Genomic DNA, 21,186 nt, shown 5'->3' with positions numbered 1-21,186 from the left:
GGTGTTGAGATTACTTAAAAATAAAATCTCTATAGGAAGAAGGAGAAGGGAGAAGGAGAACAAGAGGAGGAGAAGGTGGAGGAGATGGGCAGGCTAATGGCAGCAGAAATGGCTAAAAGTGGGATGTGGATGCCTCTAGAAAGGAGATTAAGAAGGTAGAGAAAAGGTGGGTATTGTTTTGTCTTAAAATATTATATTATCTCGAAAAAGTGTGTGCTTATGCTTTAAAAGTTAAGCATAAAATTTTTAAATTCATTTGCTGAGCATGAAACATGAAACAACCAAACCTTGTCTCATAATGCAGTTTTCAGGAAAACAGCTGATCCATAAAGATTAAAATAGAAGTTGGGTATCATCTCTGGCAATGTAGTATTAACTTGAAATAAAATATGATATACCTTCCATGCCCTCCTTATTTCTATGGTTCACATGTGTGGACTAGACTCTTTGTCAGACCTTTCACCAATATCCTTTAGGAACAAGAGGTTATAAGTGAAACCTTTGATAATTTGTGTTGTTCCCAACCAGGAGACACAGAACCACAAACTGACTTCAATAAGTCAGTTTCATCCTGAATTGTTTCCATAGCAACCATATTAAGCTGGAAGGATAAAGCACCTTTGTAGTCGCTGCTTCTATTGAATTACAATGTAAATGTTGATGTCTGCCTGGAGACGTCAAATGACAACAGGTTTATAGAAGGGATTCAGTGGTTGTTTGCAGCTCTGGAATCCCAGTCTTGAGTTGAGATAGAAGAGACAGGCCTAGGCCATCTTACTGTCTCTTCCCCCCAGATCTTCTCACGCCATCAAAACCATCCCACTCTCCATCTGCCTAGCTCATGAAAGGATGCTCCTCTATGTGAAAACCTGTAATCTACCTGATATCTTTAACACATCGGGACACGAAAAGTGTTTGCTCTGGATAAGAATGTTAAAAATGCAATTACACAACAGACTCGGCAATCTTTGTGTCCTCCTCCCCCCGCCCCCCATGGAGCACAAAGTAAACTTCAGTCCCTCACTCTTCTGACAATGTCAAACGTCCTCTTAAAGTGGGTATTCAAAGCCTTGTGGTCAGGCTGCGCATTTGATTTCGGTTGGCTTGGGGTACCTTAGTTCAGCTCTCCTTAGGCCTTCCGTTTGACCCACAATCCCTAGTGGTTGCAAGTGTTGCTTTTTTCCAAGCCCCTACCCTCCCCACACACACACCCGGCCGGCCTCCGGGAAGAACGAAAGCGTGGCGTGAAGTCTGCTCCTAGCCCTGAGCCTCAGCTCCCACCGGCTGCTGCACAGCTGCAAGCGTGCCGCCGCTCCACTCAGGTAAACTGCGGAGTGAGTTACCTGCACTTGGAGAAGGGCCTTACCTGAGCGCGCCTCTGCCAATGGCAGCTCACCTGAGGGAGCTTCGCAGCCAATCACCGCGCAGCTCGTCCCTCGGGCTTGTATCCTTTAGTGAAAGAATTCAGCTCCTTGCGAGAAAGTTACCTGTGGCCGCCCAAGTCCGCCACTTTCTGCTCTGTGGCTGCCCATTGCCACGATCCAGGAGGACTCCGCGCCGCCCGGCCGCCTCCGAGCTCGGGCCCCATGTGAGGGGGCCCCCCCTTATCCCACCTTTCCGGCTAGGTGAGGGCGCGAGCGGGCGAGCGAGCGAGAGTGGTGAGGGGGGACGGAAAAGCAGAATTACCTGTAGCTCTTGTTCTGCCATCTCGGGCGCTCTCACACACCTTCACCTGCACAGACTTGAAAGTCCAGTTTCACCAGAGGCTGAGGCTCCAGGAAAAGGGGAGCGAGTTCATTGGATCAAACATGTCACAAGAGTCGGACAAGTAAGTGGATCACACGCGCCGGCTGCTTCTACTACCACTTTGGGCTGATGGCAACTGGTTTGTTATGTTTTTGTTTTTGTTTTTTAAGTTGCTGTTGTTGGTATTTTTTTTCTTTCTTTTTTTTTTTTTTTCTTTTTTCTTTTTCTTTTTGGTGTATCCCGACTTTTCCAGATCATGTTTCTACCCTGGGTAAGGGGAGAAACCCTACAAGAATGTGAATGTTTAATACCCCCTTTGGGCCTTGATAGTAAAAGTAGGTTTTCCTCTTTCCTTCCTCCCTTGCGAGTGATCTCAGCTCCCGCCTCCCAGGGCGAATACTTGCATATTGACAGGGGTTTCGGGAGACGAGGGCGGGAGGCCTGTTATTCTCCCTCTCTTGAGTCGCTCCCACCGCTGCAGGCTTCTGAGGCCATTTGGAAATTCATCTGAGTTCCTTCGATTTGTGCAGAGGGCCTGCGAGAAGAGCGGGTCTTGGCTGCTTTTGTGTGAGCGCAACAAAGAGCCTTTATTCTGGAGCAGAAACGGCCATCTTCCCGTCCTGGGGCAGGAGAGTGCGTGTGTGCGCGCCCGCGTGTGCGTCCCCGTCGGGAGGCGAGGCGCCGGGCGGCCCGGGTCGCGGGGGGTCGCACCCCCGCCCCCTACTCCCCGCCATGCCCCCCCCCTCATTGTTTGGTCGCCTTCCTCAGGTGCGGGAGCACAGGGCCCTAGCCCTACGGAAGTGAGGGGAATTGATTGGAGGCCCCGAGTTTGCACCTCGGTGGGGCGCGGAGAGGCCCCTGGCCCTTAGCGATTCTCCCACGTCGCGACGACGCGTGCACGCCCCCGCGAGCCCTCGGCCCTGCGCTGCCGGGTCGGCCCGGGCGCTCCCCGCCGGCGGCCGCCACCTCGGGTTTGGCTGGCGGGGCAGCGTGGGTCGCGCCGGGCCTTCTCGGGTGACCGGGATGCCGAGGCGGAGCGCCCGGGCGGCCGCGTCCGGCTTCCCGCGCCTCGAAGGCAGCGCGGGCAACCACGTCCTTAACGTCCGGGACGGGAACCCTGGGCCCGCCCGGTTCGAGCCGCGCGGGTCACCCGGGCCCAGGTCCCGTGGCGTCCCGGTGGCCTCCCGCAGGCCTGGCCCCCGCCTCGGGGACGGCTTTGTGCTAGCAGGGGGAGGTGGGGCCAAGGGCGGGCGCGGGAGGGAGCCGGAGGTGGGTCCCGCGGCCTTTCTCGGGATTGAGTGGCGACACTCCCTTCCCCCCTCTCGGGCGCGCTCCGGGCCGGGAGCTGGCTGCTGAGTCCTCTTGAGAGCGCGTATGGGCCACCTTTTTGCTTTTCTTGGTAACTTTACTCTGGGGTTGTGGCCACCCCAGGGAGGCCATTTCGAGGGTGTCTCCGCCGGGGCAAGGCCGCTGGTGCCTCTCCGGAGTGGCCCAGAATTGACGTACTGTGAGCGGGCAACGGGAATGCCCTGAGGCCCTGCCCAGGGGTGGAGGGGTGGACCGTCCTCCAAGCACAGCCGCTGGTGGAGTAGGCGTTTCTGACAACAACAGCAAACCCCAAAGACCACTACCAGATTCAAGTTTTACCCACTAACGGAAAGCTCATTGCTTGGTGTGAACCGGAGGGGAAGAACTGGTGTTAAGAACGCTGGAAGAGGGTAGGAGTAGGAATAGAAAGGTGTGGGATTGTAGGCGAATGCCCGCCCCTCCCCCCACTTCTCCGTAGCCTCGGATAAATCAGTACTCGAGCTTGAAAACTTCAGTAGCTAAAAGCCGGAGATGACAGCAGGATTTTTAAAATTTTTTGATTGTTTTGCTCTTCGTGTGTCAAAAATGGTTGCAAACCTAGTGAATGTCGGATAAGACTTCTTGCAATTCCTTGATTAAATCGCACGATTTACATTCCCTTGCACTGGTTAGTTTTGTAGTCCAGCGTGATTCAGATGAATTCCGAATTAAAACGGGTCGATCTTTATTTTAACTTGTTAAACCTAGCACCAACAGACAGTTTATTTAGTATTGAAAATAAGTTCTGCGTTAACAATCTGGTTTCACTACGATGCGTTACTTAGTTTTTATGGGCAATAACTATTTGGGATTACATATACTTCTGTTTAATGAGAGTAGCTTTTATCTAGTCTTGCTTTCCAAAAGTTAATTTTGTATTCTGGGAAAAGTAATGCCAATAAGACCAATACCTACAAAAGACTGTGGGACTTGCCTGTCTCTGCCTGGACTATTGAGATATGCTTGAAATTAATAAATGATATTTGGATTTTCTTGGGGAATTCTAGCTTTGTTTTCCTAGTGTTAATATTCCAATGGAGGGCGGGAGGGTGGGTCCGGGTTTCACCCGCCTGAAGCTTACGCAATTGTGTGTGTTAGGTGGGGTGGGAGTGTGGGCTTTTCGAAAAAGATCAGGAGACCAAGTTATTGGGGCTTCCTGTGGGAGTGCGGAAAGAGTCCTGAAGCTTGAGCTTGCTTTATCAGCTTCATGGTAAATCCACCTAGAAGTCCTGTTTTCGAGAAGCAACCTAAAAGAATACACACAGGATATTTTTCCAGAAACCCCTCAAAGTTAGCTAATCTTTCGGATAGCATAAGAAGATCATTCCAGGTAGCAAGTCTGGACTGAAGTAGCATCATCTTTTTTGTGGTTGTGGACTTTTCAGATTGAAACGTTCTGCTTTTTATGTTCTGTAATGTTGATGCTATCACTACTTTTTTTTTTTTTTTTTTTTTTTTAAAGATTTTATTTATTTATTTGACAGAGAGAAATCACAAGTAGAAGGAGAGGCAGGTAGAGAGAGAGAGAGGGAAGCAGGCTCCCCGCTGAGCAGAGAGCCCGATGCGGGCCTTGATCCCAGGACCCTGAGATCATGACCTGAGCCGAAGGCAGCAGCTTAACCCACTGAGCCACCCAGGCGCCCGATGCTATCACTACTTAAAGCAAAGTATTTTTAGGACAGCTTGTCTTTGTACATATTTGAAGATTGTCTGTTCCCCCTTAAATTTTATTGAAGATTTATGATATTGGTCAGCAAGCTTGTGTATGCAAGCAAGGCAACGAGAGATTTAGAAACTTTTTTTGGCAAAATATATAAAATATATTTGGGGAGAACATAATGTTACATATATGAATATAATTTTATATGATACCCACAGATATTGTTCATTACACAAATGTTTTCTGGTTACAGACTATTTGCAACACATTCAGATAGGCATTATGAGAGAGTAAAAAGGTGTATGATGTGAGGCATGTCCTTAAGGGGCTCACCCTCTCATGGAAGCTGAGACATGAACAGACATAAGTAAATATACTGATGTATTCATCAGATCATGATATCTCAATTCTCCTCCCTACTCACCCTTCTTTTGTCTAGGACAGTTTCTTTTAGTAAATCTTACGTGTTTTAAGGAGTCTGGCCATTATTCTAGAAAGGAAACAAAATGCTCAAAGTTATAGCTATTTTGCATGGTATAAACTTTCAAGTAACGGAATAAAACATTTAAATTAGACTTTCTACTCTTTAGTTTTATATATGCATATTTGTTTCCATTGGGCTGTAGAAAATATATTTTAATATCACAAATATTAAGTAATCATATCTTCCTCAAATCACTAAAAATATCTATCCATTTATTCAGCCAATAAATCTTGAGTGTTACTATATATCAGGCATTGATCCTGGCACTGAAATTCAGTAGCAAGCGGTGTCCTGAGTGGCTCAGTTGGTTAAGCCTCTGCCTTTGGCCCAGATCATGATCCCAGAGTCCTGAGATCCAGTCCTTTGTTGTGCTCCCCACTAAGTGGGGAGTTTGCTTCTCCCTCACTCTGCTCATGCTCTCTCTCTCACTCCTTCTCTCTCAAATAAAAAAAAAAAAATCTTAAAAACAAAACAAAACAACATAGTGGCTTAAAACAACAATTTGTTTTTTTAAAAAAATCACTAGCGAATAGAACGGAGTCCTTGCCTTCACAATGCTTACATTCTAGTAGTGGGAGAAACAGATAGTAAATCAATCAAGAAGGAATAGGTCACACCTTAGAGGGTGATAAGTGATTGGAAGGAAAGCAAAGCAGGCTAAAGAGATTAAGAATAATGGGAGCTATCTTATATAAGGTGGAGGGATGGCCTCTCTAATGAGCTGAACTTTGAGCAGAGACCTGAAGGAAGAGAGAGATCAAGCACTAAAGATCCATGGGACAAGAGTACAGGCAGCTGGAAGAGCAGGTGCAAAGACCCTGGGGTGGGCAAGTGCTAAGAATATTCAGAAACAAGCCTGTAAATAAGGGACATAATTAAGTAAACTAACGAAATCTATAGTCTCCTTAATAGTCCAGGTATTTTTATATTCAAAAACAGACAAAATCATACTTCTAAATGGAGAGGTAAGTAAATAATAAGCTAATGGCATCAGTCTTCTCTCTTTCCTGAAGTATCACCAGTTTAATGGTTAAGGTCTTGTGTTCTCTTCCCTACAACGGATTAAATTCTGCACACTCCTTAATTTAGAGATGAATAAGTACACACATCCTAGAAGACTGCTGGGAATTAGAACTGAAGAGGCGGGATCAAGTACAGATGGCGTTTGCTCCGTCACCCTGCCTTCATCGAACCTCCCACTCTAGCAGCTGTCTCAGCCCTTTGATGGTAGCCTCCTGCAAAATGAAGCTTGCCTTTTCTGCCTCCTTCCTCTTGCCCTCATTCAGTTTCTGCAAACTTGTATCTTTCAGAGAACAGCCTTATCAACTGTGGAAGTAAGACACCACAGTATGCTTTGGTTAGCTTGGTATTGTCAATGAAGTAAAGTTATATACAGGTGAAGTTAAAACCTACCTGAAAAATAAGAAGATGCTAGACAACAAGATGAAAATTTGGATTGACTTAAAAAAAAGAAGGGGCACCTGGGTGGCTCAGTGGGTTAAGCCGCTGCCTTCGGCTCAGGTCATGATCTCAGGGTCCTGGGATCGAGTCCCGAATCAGGCTCTCTGCTCAGCAGGGAGCCTGCTTCCTCTCTCTCTCTCTCTCTCTCTCTCTCTCTGCCTGCCTCTCTGCCTACTTGCGATCTCTGTCAAATAAATACATTTAAAAAAATGAGTTATATATGTGCCATATGTATATATGTGCCTAATAATGTTCATATGTGCCTAATAAATACACTATTGTGTGTAAGTGTATTGTGCTTAATAATAGAAATCTCTATAAGAAATCGTTTAAATCATTGCTTTTCAAACTCATTTGATTACAAAAATACCACCTGAGGCATTTGGTAAAACTACAGATTCCTGGGTCTCGCCCCAGAGCTGTGAAGCCAGAGGAGATAGAGCACCTGAATTTAAAAAATTGTGCCAGCTACATTTTAATGTACCTTTTATGATAGAGTTAGTTAGTTAGATCATGCTTTAAGTGAGTGTTTGATGTGACATTTTCTTTTTAAAGATTTTATTTATTTATTTATTTATTTGAGACAGAGACAGTGAGAGAGAGCATGAGAGGGGAGAAGGTCAGAGGGAGAAGCAGACTCCCCTTGGAGCTGGGAGCCCGATGTAGGACTCGATCCCTGGACTGCAGGATCATGACCTGAGACGAAGGCAGTTGCTTAACCAACTGAGCCACCCAGGTGCCCTCAATGTGACTTTACATAATACATTCAATTTATATGCTCACTTCGTAGGTGTTTATCCAGCATGTCAGTGAAATGAAACCTGGAAGCTTTATTTTATATTCTTTGTGCTATCCTGTTTGAGCAGCTTCTGATATAATAATTTTAACTTGGCTTTAGAATGCTATGGCCTCTTGTCAGTTTTGTTTGCTTTCATTATTTTGCTGAACTGCCCCTTCTGGGAAAATGGGGTCCTTTTGACAGGTCATATTTTTCCAGAGCCGCTAAAGACCTGAAATTGGAATGATGTCACCCATCTGGTCCCGTGCTAGGCCCGCAGCTAAGGGTCAAGTTCAGATTTTAGGCTGGAGCCCACTCATAGGGAGCTAGGTTAGAGTTAAAAGGTCAGCATTGACCTTCTGCAGTTTCACATTAGAACATAAACCTAGTGTTCATTTTTCCAGGGACAATCATTTCATTGAATTTAGTATCTATTTTGTAGCACAAGTTCCGATCTGATGTTGGTCCCTGGTGAAATGATTTAATGGGGTGATGGCTGCAGTTTCATTTCTGGGACTGATGGTAGCTTTAAGTATTATCCTGATAAGGTGGTACTAGACCTCCTGTTGTCCTGTAATTAGGTCCTGTTTTAAACTATTTGCCAGGATCAGGCCACCCAAATGGGCCCACTGCCATCTGATTTAGGAGGCTTAAGAAGAAGTTTTGGAGCAGCTAATGAGGAACTATATCTAGCAATTTCTGTTAGACTCTGCAAAGTCAAAAGGAGAATTTAAACAAGTGGTTAGGTTAGTCAAACATACATAGGCACATTCAAACAACAATACTCAATAACCCAAGAACTATGTGTTTAAAATCTATAGATAACTTAATCAAGATTATTATTTTGTTGTTAGGTTTTTAAATTTTTTTTTTTTTAAAGGCTTAGGTAATTCAAGCAAGTGCTTCAGTTCTCTTTGTGACTTTGATATAACTGGCCACACATTTCTGGTTAAGCAGTGAACAACTGGGATAAAGAATATTTTCCCTCTTCCTTCCTAGTTGGAGCCAAACATTTTCTCCCTCCCTGCTTCCCAACCTTTCTTCCTTGGTCTATCTCGTAATGCTGCTTTCTTGATTTTTTTTTTTTTTTCCTCTCATATTACTTGGTGGGAATTGACACATGCACAGCTTTTATGAGATAAATGTGAATCTGATTTTTGGTGTTATTATTTTAGTCTGTAAACTTTGCTGAGTTCTCTTAGCATTTACTCTGAGCATCAGTACCCCAACCTTGCTACCTGAGCTAAGAGTTAAGGTGGCAGAGATGATGTTGTTTTATCTAATTGAAGTCCACTGAGTTTAACCTTAGAAAATGTTTACTTTGGAGTAAACATATATTTCATTCTTAATATATGAAAAGCCTTATCCTAAGTTGCTTAGAGTCCTCACTCTTGCTACCTGGCCTCTTATCAGGGTGTGGGCCTTCTCTAAAGGTATTCAGGGATTGCCGCTTGCTGGATTGTAACAACTTTAAGTCTAAGCTGCATCGAGTAGTGATTGGTTTGGCAAACTTGTCCAGGAAAAATTCCTTAGCGAGCAGCAACAGGTTGAATAGGAATTTTTGCTTTGGCCCAGGAAGACTACTGGTTGCTTAGTAACAACAATTTGTACCTGGGAGTCCCTCAGACAGCTTCACAGGTCCTGGGAAGGCCCCCAAAGTTCAGATTCACCTTTCTTTCCACCTGTCCTGTGTACTTCCATCCTTTAGAGAAGTCCCAGCTCCTCTGTTCAAATCCATCCATCCGTCCGTCCATCTATTCATTACTAGGAAATTACATTTTATTCTGTAAGTCTTTTAATGGTAAACGGTAAAAAGGACTTGGACTGTAATCGATTAAATGGGATAGAAACAAGAAAGTATCTGAGGATCTACCTCCCAACCCCCACCCAGCCCCACTCATTTTTAGTGGGAAGAGTGTTTAAAAGTGTTTAACTTGTTGCATTTTGGTGACTAGCAGGATTACAGTAACACATTCTGAATTGCACATTCTGAATTGCTATATACCATACAAGTACACCTTTTTAGGGTTCTTGGGAGAATAGTAGAATAGCTGATACCTTTCAGGGGATTTCAGTGTACATTTCAACAATAAGTTGGGTTATGGAGATTGTTCATGCATTTGAATAGGCATTGAGTGGAAATCAATGGCTGCCTGCTGGGGATGTAGAGCCTTATTTTACTTTGTAATGAACGTGGCAGTGAACTTTGTGGGGAGCACTTTTAAAGTGATCTGACTTCACATTCACTTCCAAGGAAATGCTTCCTTTACAAGTGTGAATGCAGACACCCTCCAGAGCAGAAAAAGAAAGCAAGAGTTGCTTGCTGCTTCTTTTACTTTGGCGTCTGAACGCTGGATGTTCAAGTGTGGCTCATCCCCCGGGTCACAGTCTTGTTTTTTAAGGTCTCTAAATTTAGATTGGAGTTTCAGGAAAGGCGTTGAGGGTAAAGAATGGAGAAAAGAGAGGAAGAGAAAGAGCAGGAAGAAACTGTGCTTTAGCCACTGTTGAGCTGCCAGCATTTTTCTTAGTCGGAGAGTCGCTGCCCGCCTGAAATGTAGTGTGGGATGATGTGGTTATTTGCCCTTCTGGGGAATTGATACTGACTTTAACTTGAAGCCTAGAATCTTAGTGCCAGGATGAGCTGTAGAGATCACACAGGGCATGTGAGTAACCAAGCACTGGATTTGGAGCTAAAAGTTTGGTTTAAGGAGAAAAGGGCCATGCATTCTTTCTTCTGTGTTGCATGTTGAGGTTTTTGAGTTGAAAATCTGATATTTTGGTTAATTAAAAAAATATGTTGTCTTTTGTTTAGGAAGGGAGATTGGGAATGGGGGACGCATTGCTTGTTTACTTCTTAAAATATATGAATATATGAACACCTGTTTAAGATTCTGATAGTGTGATTTGGAATGGACTTTCCTTCCCACACTCACCCCAAATCATTGTTTTTAGTTCTCAGTTCAATGAGCCCCATAAAATAACTACTTTCTGTACTTTCTGGATCTAACTTTTCAAATAAGCAAGGAACAAAGGTAGCTTTTGCCTCTTTCCTGAATTGCCAATAAGATAATTAACATAAGATCAGAGAATTCTTTTTTATTTTTCATCTGTAAAATGAAGTTGAAATAAATGATTTCTGAGGATAACCACTGCTGCAACGTTCTGTGAGTCTCATATTCTCCCTCCAGAGGGATCTGGACGGGTGGCAGCTCATAGAAACAGTGATGGATATTAGCAAGATAGGAAGCACAGTGGGACCCCCCCGCCCCCCCCCACCCCCTGCCACCCCATGCCACTCTCACCCCTTTACCAAAATAAAAGGTGGTCTGACTAAGATGACCAAGAAACAGACTTATATATAGCAGGTGGGAGGAATTTGGAGGGCCTCATGAAATTCAGAAGGGCAGCTAGGAAGGAAAGTCTGGTTTACCTAGGGGACCCCTGCACAGCTTTACTGGGCTGGTAGATACAGGGTACAAGAAAATCAGATAAAAAAGGGCTGCAGGTACACTGAGAACTCCTTCCAGAGAGAGCCTAGGAAGTGGTTTCCTCTGGGCGGGCTTGAGGAGTGAGAGTGAAGCCATAGCGGAATGGATAGAACATGGAGTAAAATTACAAAGCTGAGAAACTTAAGCGAATGGGTAACTTCTCCCCTCCCCCTCCCTCTTGCTCCGTCCCCCCTCCACCCCACCTTCTCCTTTCTTCTTCCTTTTTCTTCTTCCCCCTCTCCCCTTCATTACTCCATTTCCTCTTAATAAAACATTAATTCAGGGACATCTATTTCCAGACGATATTACCAAGCTGGGAGTTTAGTAAGTGTTCAGAGAAGAGTAAGAATAGTATCTATGGTTTCACGTCAATTATAAGGTAATAGATTATCTCACGTTAGGCGCTTAATGACCATTCATATAAGTGTGGAATATAATCTCCTTCTCTGTTACCTTACTATTTTATATATATAGTATTTAAGGTCTCTGAAGTCAATTTTCTCCGAGGCCAGTACTGGTACCAGGACAAAATGTATAATGCATTGTAGCCCTTGGAAGATTTTCACATTGGAAGACTTTATAGGTTACATGACACTTTACGTATACTTATACTTGCTCTGCAGACCACAGTATTTTAGCTGCTTAGGAATTTTCGTGTCTACTTTGAAAAATATGTATATCTTAAATATTTTTGAAAGCATTTTAATAAAAGACAGATGCCTCAATAGAAATATGGTCAAAGAACATGAGTAGATATTTCACAAAAGCTATAAAAAGTTGGGTTTGGGGAAAATACATTTCTAGGAGGATTATAAATTATTACAAACTTTCTGGAAGGCACTTTGGCAAAATCGACTCTAATTGGCCTGCTTGTTGACATCTCACCTGAATTCCAGTTGTAGGGATTTGTTTAAACGAAATAATCAAAGATCAATTAGCATTATTTCTGAAAGTGAAACATCAGAAAAACCCTGAAGTGCCCAGCTACAAAGGATTGGTTTAGTAAATTTTGCTCAATGAGATGGTGGGCTAAATCATATTATGGAAAAATATTGAACGGCAGGAGAAAATGTTCAGGGTGTATTTTACTAGAATTTTAATAAATAAAACCCAAATAATAATAACAACAACCACCACCACCACCCCACAGTAGGTTAACAGGGGTTTGCTTCGTGTAGAGAAATTGTAGCTACTTCTGTCTCTGATTTGTGCCTCTCCATGTTTTTCTAGCTTGCTTTAGTGAGCTTGTACTGCTTTCGTAATAAAAGAGAAAAATTTAAAGGTTATACTTTAAAATAGTCATTCTGCCATGGAAACCTTTAAAAATAACACATACGTACTCTAAATAAAGTTGAAAAGTCTGCCTGCTTGATTGTTCCAGGTAGAATTGCTCTGATCCCCCCACAGACATCCCTGCCTCTCTCCTGATGGGGGGGTGGGGGTGGGGAGGGGAAGAGAGGTGGGGGGTGTGTGTGTGCCTCCCTGCCCCTCACTGATGGTTACCCCGTGTATCTTTTGCACTGTGCTTCGCTCACCTATAGATTGCTCGGGTTTATGTCTCAACATCCCTGTATTTTTGCATTTGTCCGATTACCCGATTCCAACTATTCTTCAGAAATGCACAAATGGGGGCGCCTGGGTGGCTCAGTGGGTTAAAGCCTCTGCCTTCCGCTCAGGTCATAATCCCAGGGTCCTGGGATCAAGCCCCACATCTGGCTCTCTGTTCAATGGGGAGCCTGCTTCCTCCTCTCTCTCTGCCTGCCTGCCTACTTGTGATCTCTGTCTGTCAAATAAATAAATTAAATCCTTTAAAAAATAAATATAAGATATACTTTAAAAAAAATGCACAAATGGTGTAGGAGTCTCCAACCGTCATAGAATTTGAAGCAGGGGAAGGACTAAGAAGGAGAGAAACTCCTCCTACTTAGTAGGCTGTATGCGCCTGCGTAGTTTCCCTTGAAGAACATTCTCTGTAGAAAGGCAGCCTTCACTCACTCAACCCGAGTGTTCTTGGGAGACACTCGCTGGTGAGTCCAGTTGTATTTGATCTTTAAGAGTAATAGGGAGAGCCCAGAATACAACTTCCTTTAAGAATAAAAAGTAGTTGGAGGCAAGTTTTAGTTTCTTTTCTTTTTTTTTTTTTAACAACAGTTTATTTTTTCCAGAACATAGACTTGCATTTTCCCTGGAGGGCCGAGTGTGTGACTCATCTAACCTGCTTCTGCAAGCTGGTGCATAGATCATGCCAGATGCATGCTGGACTCTGTTAGTTAAGCTCTAGGAGATTGCATCACTGGATTTCCTGCAGGCTCTTTAATGGAGTCTGTAGAAAATACGAAATGATTTGCTTATCAACATTATCCAAGGAGCTTCCATAGCAGGGGAACAAGAAGTACACGATAGGAACTGGAGAGAGAAAATGGCCTTACCGAATCACTGAAGTTACCTGGGGGTGGGGGGGGGGGGCATAGAGGGGAGGCAGGCTTAAAATATGTAAATGAACTTTGCAAATAGGAGCAAATCAAAACAATATTTGGCTGTGGGAATCAACACAAGAGTTTGTGAAGCAGAAACTCACCATAGGTATACTTGGTTTTGGATTCCAAAGTGAAATTTGCAGTTGCCCCTTTCTTTCTCTTTCATGCCTGTTTTCCCCTCCCCCATACGTTTCTTCTTACTGTGCAGAAATTCATCAGATCTCAAATACGGTCCTACATTTGCTAAAATCATTATTTTCTTTAAATGTTCAAAGTCTAAGTTAAAGCATGTATTCTTACAGGACTTGTGGGAGACATGAACGAAGGGCTTGTTTTTTATCCTGTATTTATCTTCAATTTTAGTAAACACCCCAAAACACCTGGCTTGTATTCTGTTCAGACACACAAAACCACAAATTTGATTTTTGAATTTGCCCACACATTTTGGGACACAATTCATTTGGTTGCTTCTAATACCCTGAAATTGAAATGAACTGGAATAGGGCTTGTTTTTTCCCTTTCCTCATTTAAAAGACCCATATGCTTTTTTTGTTTTGTCTTCCCGATCTTCTTAAACAATGAAATACCGGTATGTAGATACCGGGGTATGTTTAATTATAAGTTGCAAGATTTTTTACTGCAGCATACCCATGCTTTGCCAGGTGAACAAAATCGAACACTCTATTCAGAGCTTTCAGGACTGACCAGATTTTGTTGTTGTTGTTGTGTACCCAATATTCCTGGAATGTGGAGGAAATTGAAAATGTTATGATTCTGGGACTTTTATTTTACTGAACATGCGATGAACTATTTTATAAATCATTGTTTTGCACTATTTCTGAATGACCCACTCAAGTGCTTCCAAGGCCCTCTCCCAGGCTGACTTTCATTGTAACTATTTTATGAGGCACTTTTTCGTTTGCATGTGTGTTTTTTTAAAACACCGTCTCTTGGGGAGACTTTTTTTCTGATTGTGAACATAATATATGGTCATGAGGAAAAACCGGAAACTAGAGAGAGGTAGATAGAAGAAAACTCACTCATAATTCCAGGATCTTAACACTGTATATTTTCTTACGGTTTCTAAGAGGTGCCTGCATAAGAATGTGGTCATAAAAGAGTATACAAATTATGATCCTTCTTTTTTACATCATTCATGCCACTCTGGGTTTTCCGTTTAATGCTATATTATTAGCATTTTACTTGTCTCTTAAGTATTCTAAAGAACACTTAAAGATGAAATCAACCATCTTCTATTTTTATGTAGGTTGTTTTGCTTTTTCATTATTACAAATTATGCTCATACATAAATGTTTGTGTCTCTGTTTATTACTTTAGAATGGGTTTCAGGAAGTATAAGAATGAAAAGACATAAATATTTTTAGGTTCTTGATTCATAATTTGAAAATGACTTCTAGCAAGACTGAAAATTTTTTTCTCCCAACAGTGTTGGAGAGTGTCTTTTGCACAACCTGTCATCAGTAAAAGAGAATTATAATTTTTTTGGTCTGTTCAAAAGACAAAATGAAAGTGTATATTTGTTGTGATTTTCAGTTTCATAATTAATGAAGTTAAAAACATTTTCTCAGATGTTTATTGGTCATTTATACTTCTTTTTATTGAAGATCCGGCTCTTGGCTTTAGCTACTACATATGGTTGTGTTGTGTTCTGGGCGAGGGGACCTTGGGGCTGAGATCCAGATGTGCTTCCCTCTGGCCCCTGCCCAGGAAAAAGGGCACCTTCCAACATCTGCACAAATGCACCATATAGGTCAGCAGTGCCCTTTTCTTATTTTTCACTTATTTAAAAAAAGAAAAAAGAAAAAAAACGATGATGCTGATTTTTTATTATTAACCCTTTTGTCAAAATTCTGGCTAAAGTTTCCCCAACTTCCTGTCATTTAGCTTAATGATTTAAAAAATGTTCAGGGCTTTACATTTTTTGATATCAAATAGTGTAGCTCTTGTGTCTGTGTGAGTGCTTGCGTGGCTCTCCAATCATGACTTGCAAATCTGAGATCAAACTTTAGGGATTTGGCTCATTAAAATTTTTTCCTTTATTTTAGCCTTACTTTTAAGGTTATTTAAAAGACCCTTGAGGGAAAAAAAAGACCCTTGATAAGGTAACTAATTCATACTTAATTGTAAAAACATTAAGATATACAATTACTTTTTCAAACTACTACATAGAGAGGTGTTAAGACAACGGACACTTTGACATCTGTATTTCTACTGTCTTTTCTATGTATGTACATACAAACGTGTCCAGAGATGAGATAGTAATTTATATACTGTTTAGTAACTTATCGTTTCAGTTAATATTGATCATGGATAACTTTCTATGATGATTTTTTTTTTTTTTTAAAGATTATTTATTTATTTATTTGACAGAGAGAAATCACAAGTAGATGGAGAGGCAGGCAGAGAGAGAGAGAGGGAAGCAGGCTCTCTGCTCAGTAGAGAGCCCGATGCGGGACTCGATCCCAGGACTCTGAGATCATGACCTGAGCCGAAGGCAGCGGCTTAACCCATTGAGCCACCCAGGCGCCCCTCTATGATGATATTTTTAATGGTCTTATAGTTCTACATGGAATAGAAAAGTCCAAATTAGCCGGTTCCCTGCTGTCATACATTTAGATTTTTCCCTCGGTTTTCTACTATTAAAGTCAATATTTGGATGATTATCCTTAGAGCTAAATCTTCATGTACTTTTTAGTTATGTCCTTGGAAAGTGTTCCAGTGAATAGACATTCCTGATCAGAGGCAGGCTCTTTTTAAAGACATTTGGTTCATATTTCCAAATTGCCATCCAGATATTTCCTCCTCATTAACACTCCCACCAACAGTGTATCTGAGGGAAAGATTCCTTGTTCCTTTCCCAACAATGCATATTATCCTCTTTATAGTCCTTGCCAATTTGATAGGGTAAAAATGGTAAGTTATTTGGGACTGTATTTCTTTCCACTTACTCAAATTGTGTTTTCTATCTCAGGAGAGCTTTATGTTTTGTTTTTAGTATATACGGTATTTTTTTTTTTTTTAAGAATTTATTTACTTATTTGACAGAGAAAGAGATCACAAGCAGGCAGAGAGGCAGGCAGAGGGGGGGGGGAAGCAGGCTCCCTGCTGAGCAGAGAGCCCGATGTGGGACTCGATCCCAGGATCCTGGAATCATGACCTGAGCAGAAGGCAGCGGCTTAACCCACTGAGCCACCCAGGCGCCCAGTATATATGGTATTTTGATTTCTTACAAGTTCTTGTTGGGATTTTTTTTTTTTTAAGATTTTATTTATTTAACAGAATGAGAGAGAGAGAGAGAGAGAGAGAGAGCGCGCACACACAAGCAGGGGGAATAGCAGGCAGAGTAGCATAGCGAGAAGCAGGCTCCCTGCCGAGCGAGGATCCCAATGTGGGACTCCATCCCAGGACCCTAGGATCATGACCTGAGCTGAAGGCAGCTGCTTAACCAACTGAGCCACCCAGGTGCCCCTCTTGTTGGAATTTGTAGAGAGGTTAGTGCCGTAAAAAAGTCTGTTAACAAAAGGTCCAGCCATGGTCTCTCCTCTTAATACATGTCATCGGGTCTGAGAACTGTCCCTAATTCACTGCTCCCATTCTTTGCCAATGAAAGCAATGACCCAGGTCTGCACTCAGTCTCCCTAATTGAAGACCACAAAAGTTCAGGGAACTGCATCGAAGGACAAGGAGCCTGTATCTCCAAGCTGACTGATGATGACTGAGAGTACAGGCTGACTGTATTCAAACAACAAATAAGCGGTCACCACACACATCTATTCCACTTGTGATTTATCAAGGGCCTGCAGGCCAGGCACAGAGCTGGGCACCATGCCAGGTGCCAAGCCCACAAAGATGAAACAGACTACTAGCGGAAGGTCTGAGATTCGTAAACAATGTAATTAGGAAAAAAAGTAATTTAGAAAGAAATGCACATTTACCTTCCATTTGGGAGTAATTAGTTCTGGGAAAATTGGAGGCAGGAAGGTCCAAAATAAGACAAAATAGTGCAGGTCTTCAAATTTTCTGCTTTATTTTGATTTGAAAAGACCTGTCGCTGTTTTTCATTTCTCCAGTTTGGTCAGGCTTTCATCCATTCACATTTTGGGGGGCGGGGGTGTGTGTCTCCGATTAGAGGTTTAAGAAACACTTCGGTCTATCTAAATAGTGGGGATATTTAGAATGGAATCACTTTTCCAAGATAAATTTCTAGGGCTCTGTAATTTAAATTTTTTAAAAGATTTTATTTATTTATTTGACAGTGAGAGCGAGAGAGGGAACACAAGCAGGGGGAGTGGGAGAGGAAAAAGCAGGCTGGTCAAAGAGCAGGGAGCCCGATGGGGGGCTCAACTCCAATTCACTAGGATCATGACCTGAGTCGAAGGCAGACGCTTAACGGACAGAGCCCCCCAGGCGCCCCTCAAATTTTCTTGAAGCTGTGAATTTAAGAATTGTTTCATTAAGAAGTCTACCATTTGCAAGATACAAATAATGGCCTTCTATCTTAAAAACCATAAAGCACTATGTCAAGGAAGGGGAACGGGTCATATCTCATGTTTTTCTCTTTTTTTCCAATCTAACCATAGAAGTATTTGTCCACGATTTTATGATTTTTTTTTTCTAAATATTTTAGTGGCTACAGAGCATTACCTGTGGGTCTGCTATCATTGACTTAGATTTAGGTTACATGTAGGTCGTTCCCATAGTTCTCACTGTTATAAAATCATGCTTTTATAAAAAAAAACTTTCAAGATTTTTAAAAAAGATTTTATTTATTTGACAGAGAGAGAGAAATCACAAGTAGACAGAGAGGCAGGCAGAGAGAGAAGGGGAAGCAGGCTGAGCAGAGAGCCTGATGCGGGGCTCCATCCCAGGACCTTGAGATCATGACCTGAGCAGAGGCTTAACCCACTGAGCCACCCAGGCACCCCCTTTCAAGATTTTTAGATCACTTCCTAGAATTAATTTCTGTAAGTGGAATTTGCTCGATTAAAATGTGTGGATATTTTTAAGAATTTCATTACTCAATAATTATACATTTAGACAGAAAAAAAGACAAATACCCTTTCTGTAATTCTTTCCTAGCATTTTCAGCAGAATTTTTACAGTTTGTTGCATAAAATCCTAGATGTGTTTCTAGGTATTATATCACATATGAATGTTATGTATTTGAGAGTTTTAAAATTTTTCATTTTTTTCTATATAAATGATTTTATACATGTTGTTACATGAGTTTTCGATTATTTCATGTCAATATAGAACACTTTTTTTTTAAATAGTTGCACAGTATTCTACAGTATGAATATGTGTGTGGCTAAGGGATGAGTTCATAGAGGTGGGGCAAAGGCTATGCATACTGAAATCTTACTTTGTTGCCCCCAAAATACTTCTTTTATTTATATTCTAATTTATAATGTTTGAATATACCCAATTCTGTCTACCCTCAAGCAATGGATCTTATCAGTCTTCACAATTTTTGCTAACATGAAAAATTTTATCTATTCTCTTACTTTACATGTCTTTAATTCTATTTATTTTTAAAGATTTTATTTATTTGGGAGAGAGCACAAGGAGGGGAGGGGCAGAAGGAGAGGGAGAAGCACGCTCCCACTGAGCAGAGAGCCCAACATGGGGCTTGATCCCAGGACCCTGACATCATGACCTGAGCTGAAATCATACGCTTAAGTGAATGAGCCACCCATGCACGCCTCATATATTTAAAAGCTACTTGTATTTTTTTTTCCCCTGGTGGACTATTAATGCTCTTTGCCTATTATTCTATGTTGTGGTTGGCCTCTTAAAAAAAATAAAAGCTTTGTTGGGGTATAATTGATACACAAAGAACTGCATATATTTTATGTAACATTTGTACATATCTTAATGTACAATTCAGTGAGTTTGGACATATGCAAACACCTGTGATACTCTCACCATAATCAAGATAATAGACATATGTAACACCTCCTCTAGGCTTTTGTGTGCCTGTGTGTGTGTGTATGATAAGAACACAACATCAGATTTACCTTCTCAACAAGTGTTGAAGTGCATAATACCATATTGTTAACTATGGGGACTATGTTGTATAGCAGATCTCTAGAATTTATTCATTTAGTATAACTGAAACTTTAAACCCATCGTGTAGCAACTCCCCATTTTCCCCTCTCCCCAGCTGCTGGTACCAATATTGCATTCTCTAATTCTTCTTCTTTTTTTTTTGTATTCTCTTCTGTGAATTTGGTCACTTTAGAACCTTCATATAAGTGAAGTCATGGGGTATTTTTCTTTCTGGCTTATTTGACCTAGTGGAATATCCTCCAGGTTTATCCATGTTGTTGAAAATGGTAGAATTTCCGTTTTTTAAGGTGAAATAATATTCCCTTGTATGTATACACCACATTTTTCTTTATTCATTCCTCTGTCAATGGACACTTGGTTGTTTGTGTATCTTGGCTATTGTGAATAGCCACATGATGAACGGTGAAGTAAAGATAATCTCATTGAGATCCTGATGTCAGTTCTTTTTGATAATATACCCAGAAGTTAGATTACTAGATCACATGGTACTCTTGGTCTTTTCCTACGAATTGTAAGAGCTATGTATGTTTCCAGAGATTAGCCTGTTGTCTACCACTTTGTCATATGTCTTTTGACTATGTTGCGTTTTTGGCTTTGCAGAGATTTTTAATTTTTAGGTAGTTGAATTCATGTGTTTTCTTTTCTTTTTCTTAAGATTGTATTTATTTATTTGACAGAGAGAGAGCACAAGCAGGGGAAGTGGCAGGCAAGGGGAGAAGCAAGCTCCCCACTGAGCAGGGAGCCAGAGGACATTGGGTTCAATCCCAGAACCCTGGGATCATGACCTGAGCTGAAGCCAGATGCTTAACCAACGGAACAACCCAGGCATCCCTCTCATCTGTTTTCTTAAATGGCTTCTAGGTTTTACACCTTACTTAGGAAGGCTTTCGCTTTTTTAAGTTCCACACAAACAATCCCTCCCCTCCCCCAACACTAGTTTTTTCCAAATTTTATTCTGCCATTCTGTGACTTACAATTTCACATTTCCACTGAAAGCTTTGATCCATGTGGAATTTACTTGGTGAAGAAATGAAGTAGGGTTCTTACTTGATTGCTTTTCTGGATGGCCACCCTACTGTGTCAATACCACTTACTGAGTAACACAAACTTTCCCCCCCTTCATTTAAAATCCAGCTTTTACCATATATTAAATATTTGTATGTTTTGGGACTGTTTCTTCACTCTTCATTCTGTTCCGCTGACCAAAACATTTATGCTTCAAAAGCGATTATGTACCTATTTATTTATTTATCTCTATAAAATATTCTCATATCTGAAGTGCTGGGCCATCTCATTATTCTTCTTTTAAAATATCTTCCTGGTTATTCCCTCCCCCCCTTTTTTTCTTTTCATTTTCAATATAAACTTTAGAGTCAGCTTCTGTAGTTCTCAAGAAATCCTGATTTGGAAATGGAAAGAAAAAAGGGAATGTATTAAAATTTAGGGACAACTTTGGTATAGAATTGATATTTTATTCATTTTATGAGTTATTTTTTAATTAATTTTGTATCCTTTATTAACTTTACTTTTATTGTTAATATCGTATTTTCCTATTGAAGAGCAGAGTATGTCTTGCTTCATTTATTTAAATCTTTGATGTTTCTCATCAAAGATTTGCACCTCTGTTATTAAGTTTACTGAAAAAAAATTAAGTT

At 41.5% G+C, this 21,186-nt stretch overlaps 1 protein-coding gene across 4 annotated transcripts in view; it reads left to right on the top strand.

Moving 5' to 3' along the window:
* Positions 1 to 1,384: 1,384 nt before the first annotated feature.
* Positions 1,385 to 21,186, top strand: part of GRHL2 (grainyhead like transcription factor 2) — a 161,966-nt gene continuing 142,164 nt past the window's right edge. The window contains exon 1 of one of the 4 annotated variants that reach the window (XM_059165898.1): positions 1,385 to 1,625. Coding sequence is in view for 2 of the 4 variants with exons in the window: in XM_059165895.1 (XP_059021878.1) it covers positions 1,809 to 1,828 (20 nt within the window). In the remaining 2 variants the exon portion in view is untranslated. Of the gene's footprint in view, positions 1,886 to 21,186 lie in introns of all 4 variants that reach the window. The other 3 variants (XM_059165895.1, XM_059165897.1, XM_059165896.1) reach the window with 3 other exon arrangements.

This window comes from Mustela lutreola, chromosome 3 (genome assembly GCF_030435805.1).
Source record: "Mustela lutreola isolate mMusLut2 chromosome 3, mMusLut2.pri, whole genome shotgun sequence".
NCBI lineage: Eukaryota > Metazoa > Chordata > Mammalia > Carnivora > Mustelidae > Mustela > Mustela lutreola.
This window is presented reverse-complemented; position numbering and strand designations above follow the sequence as displayed.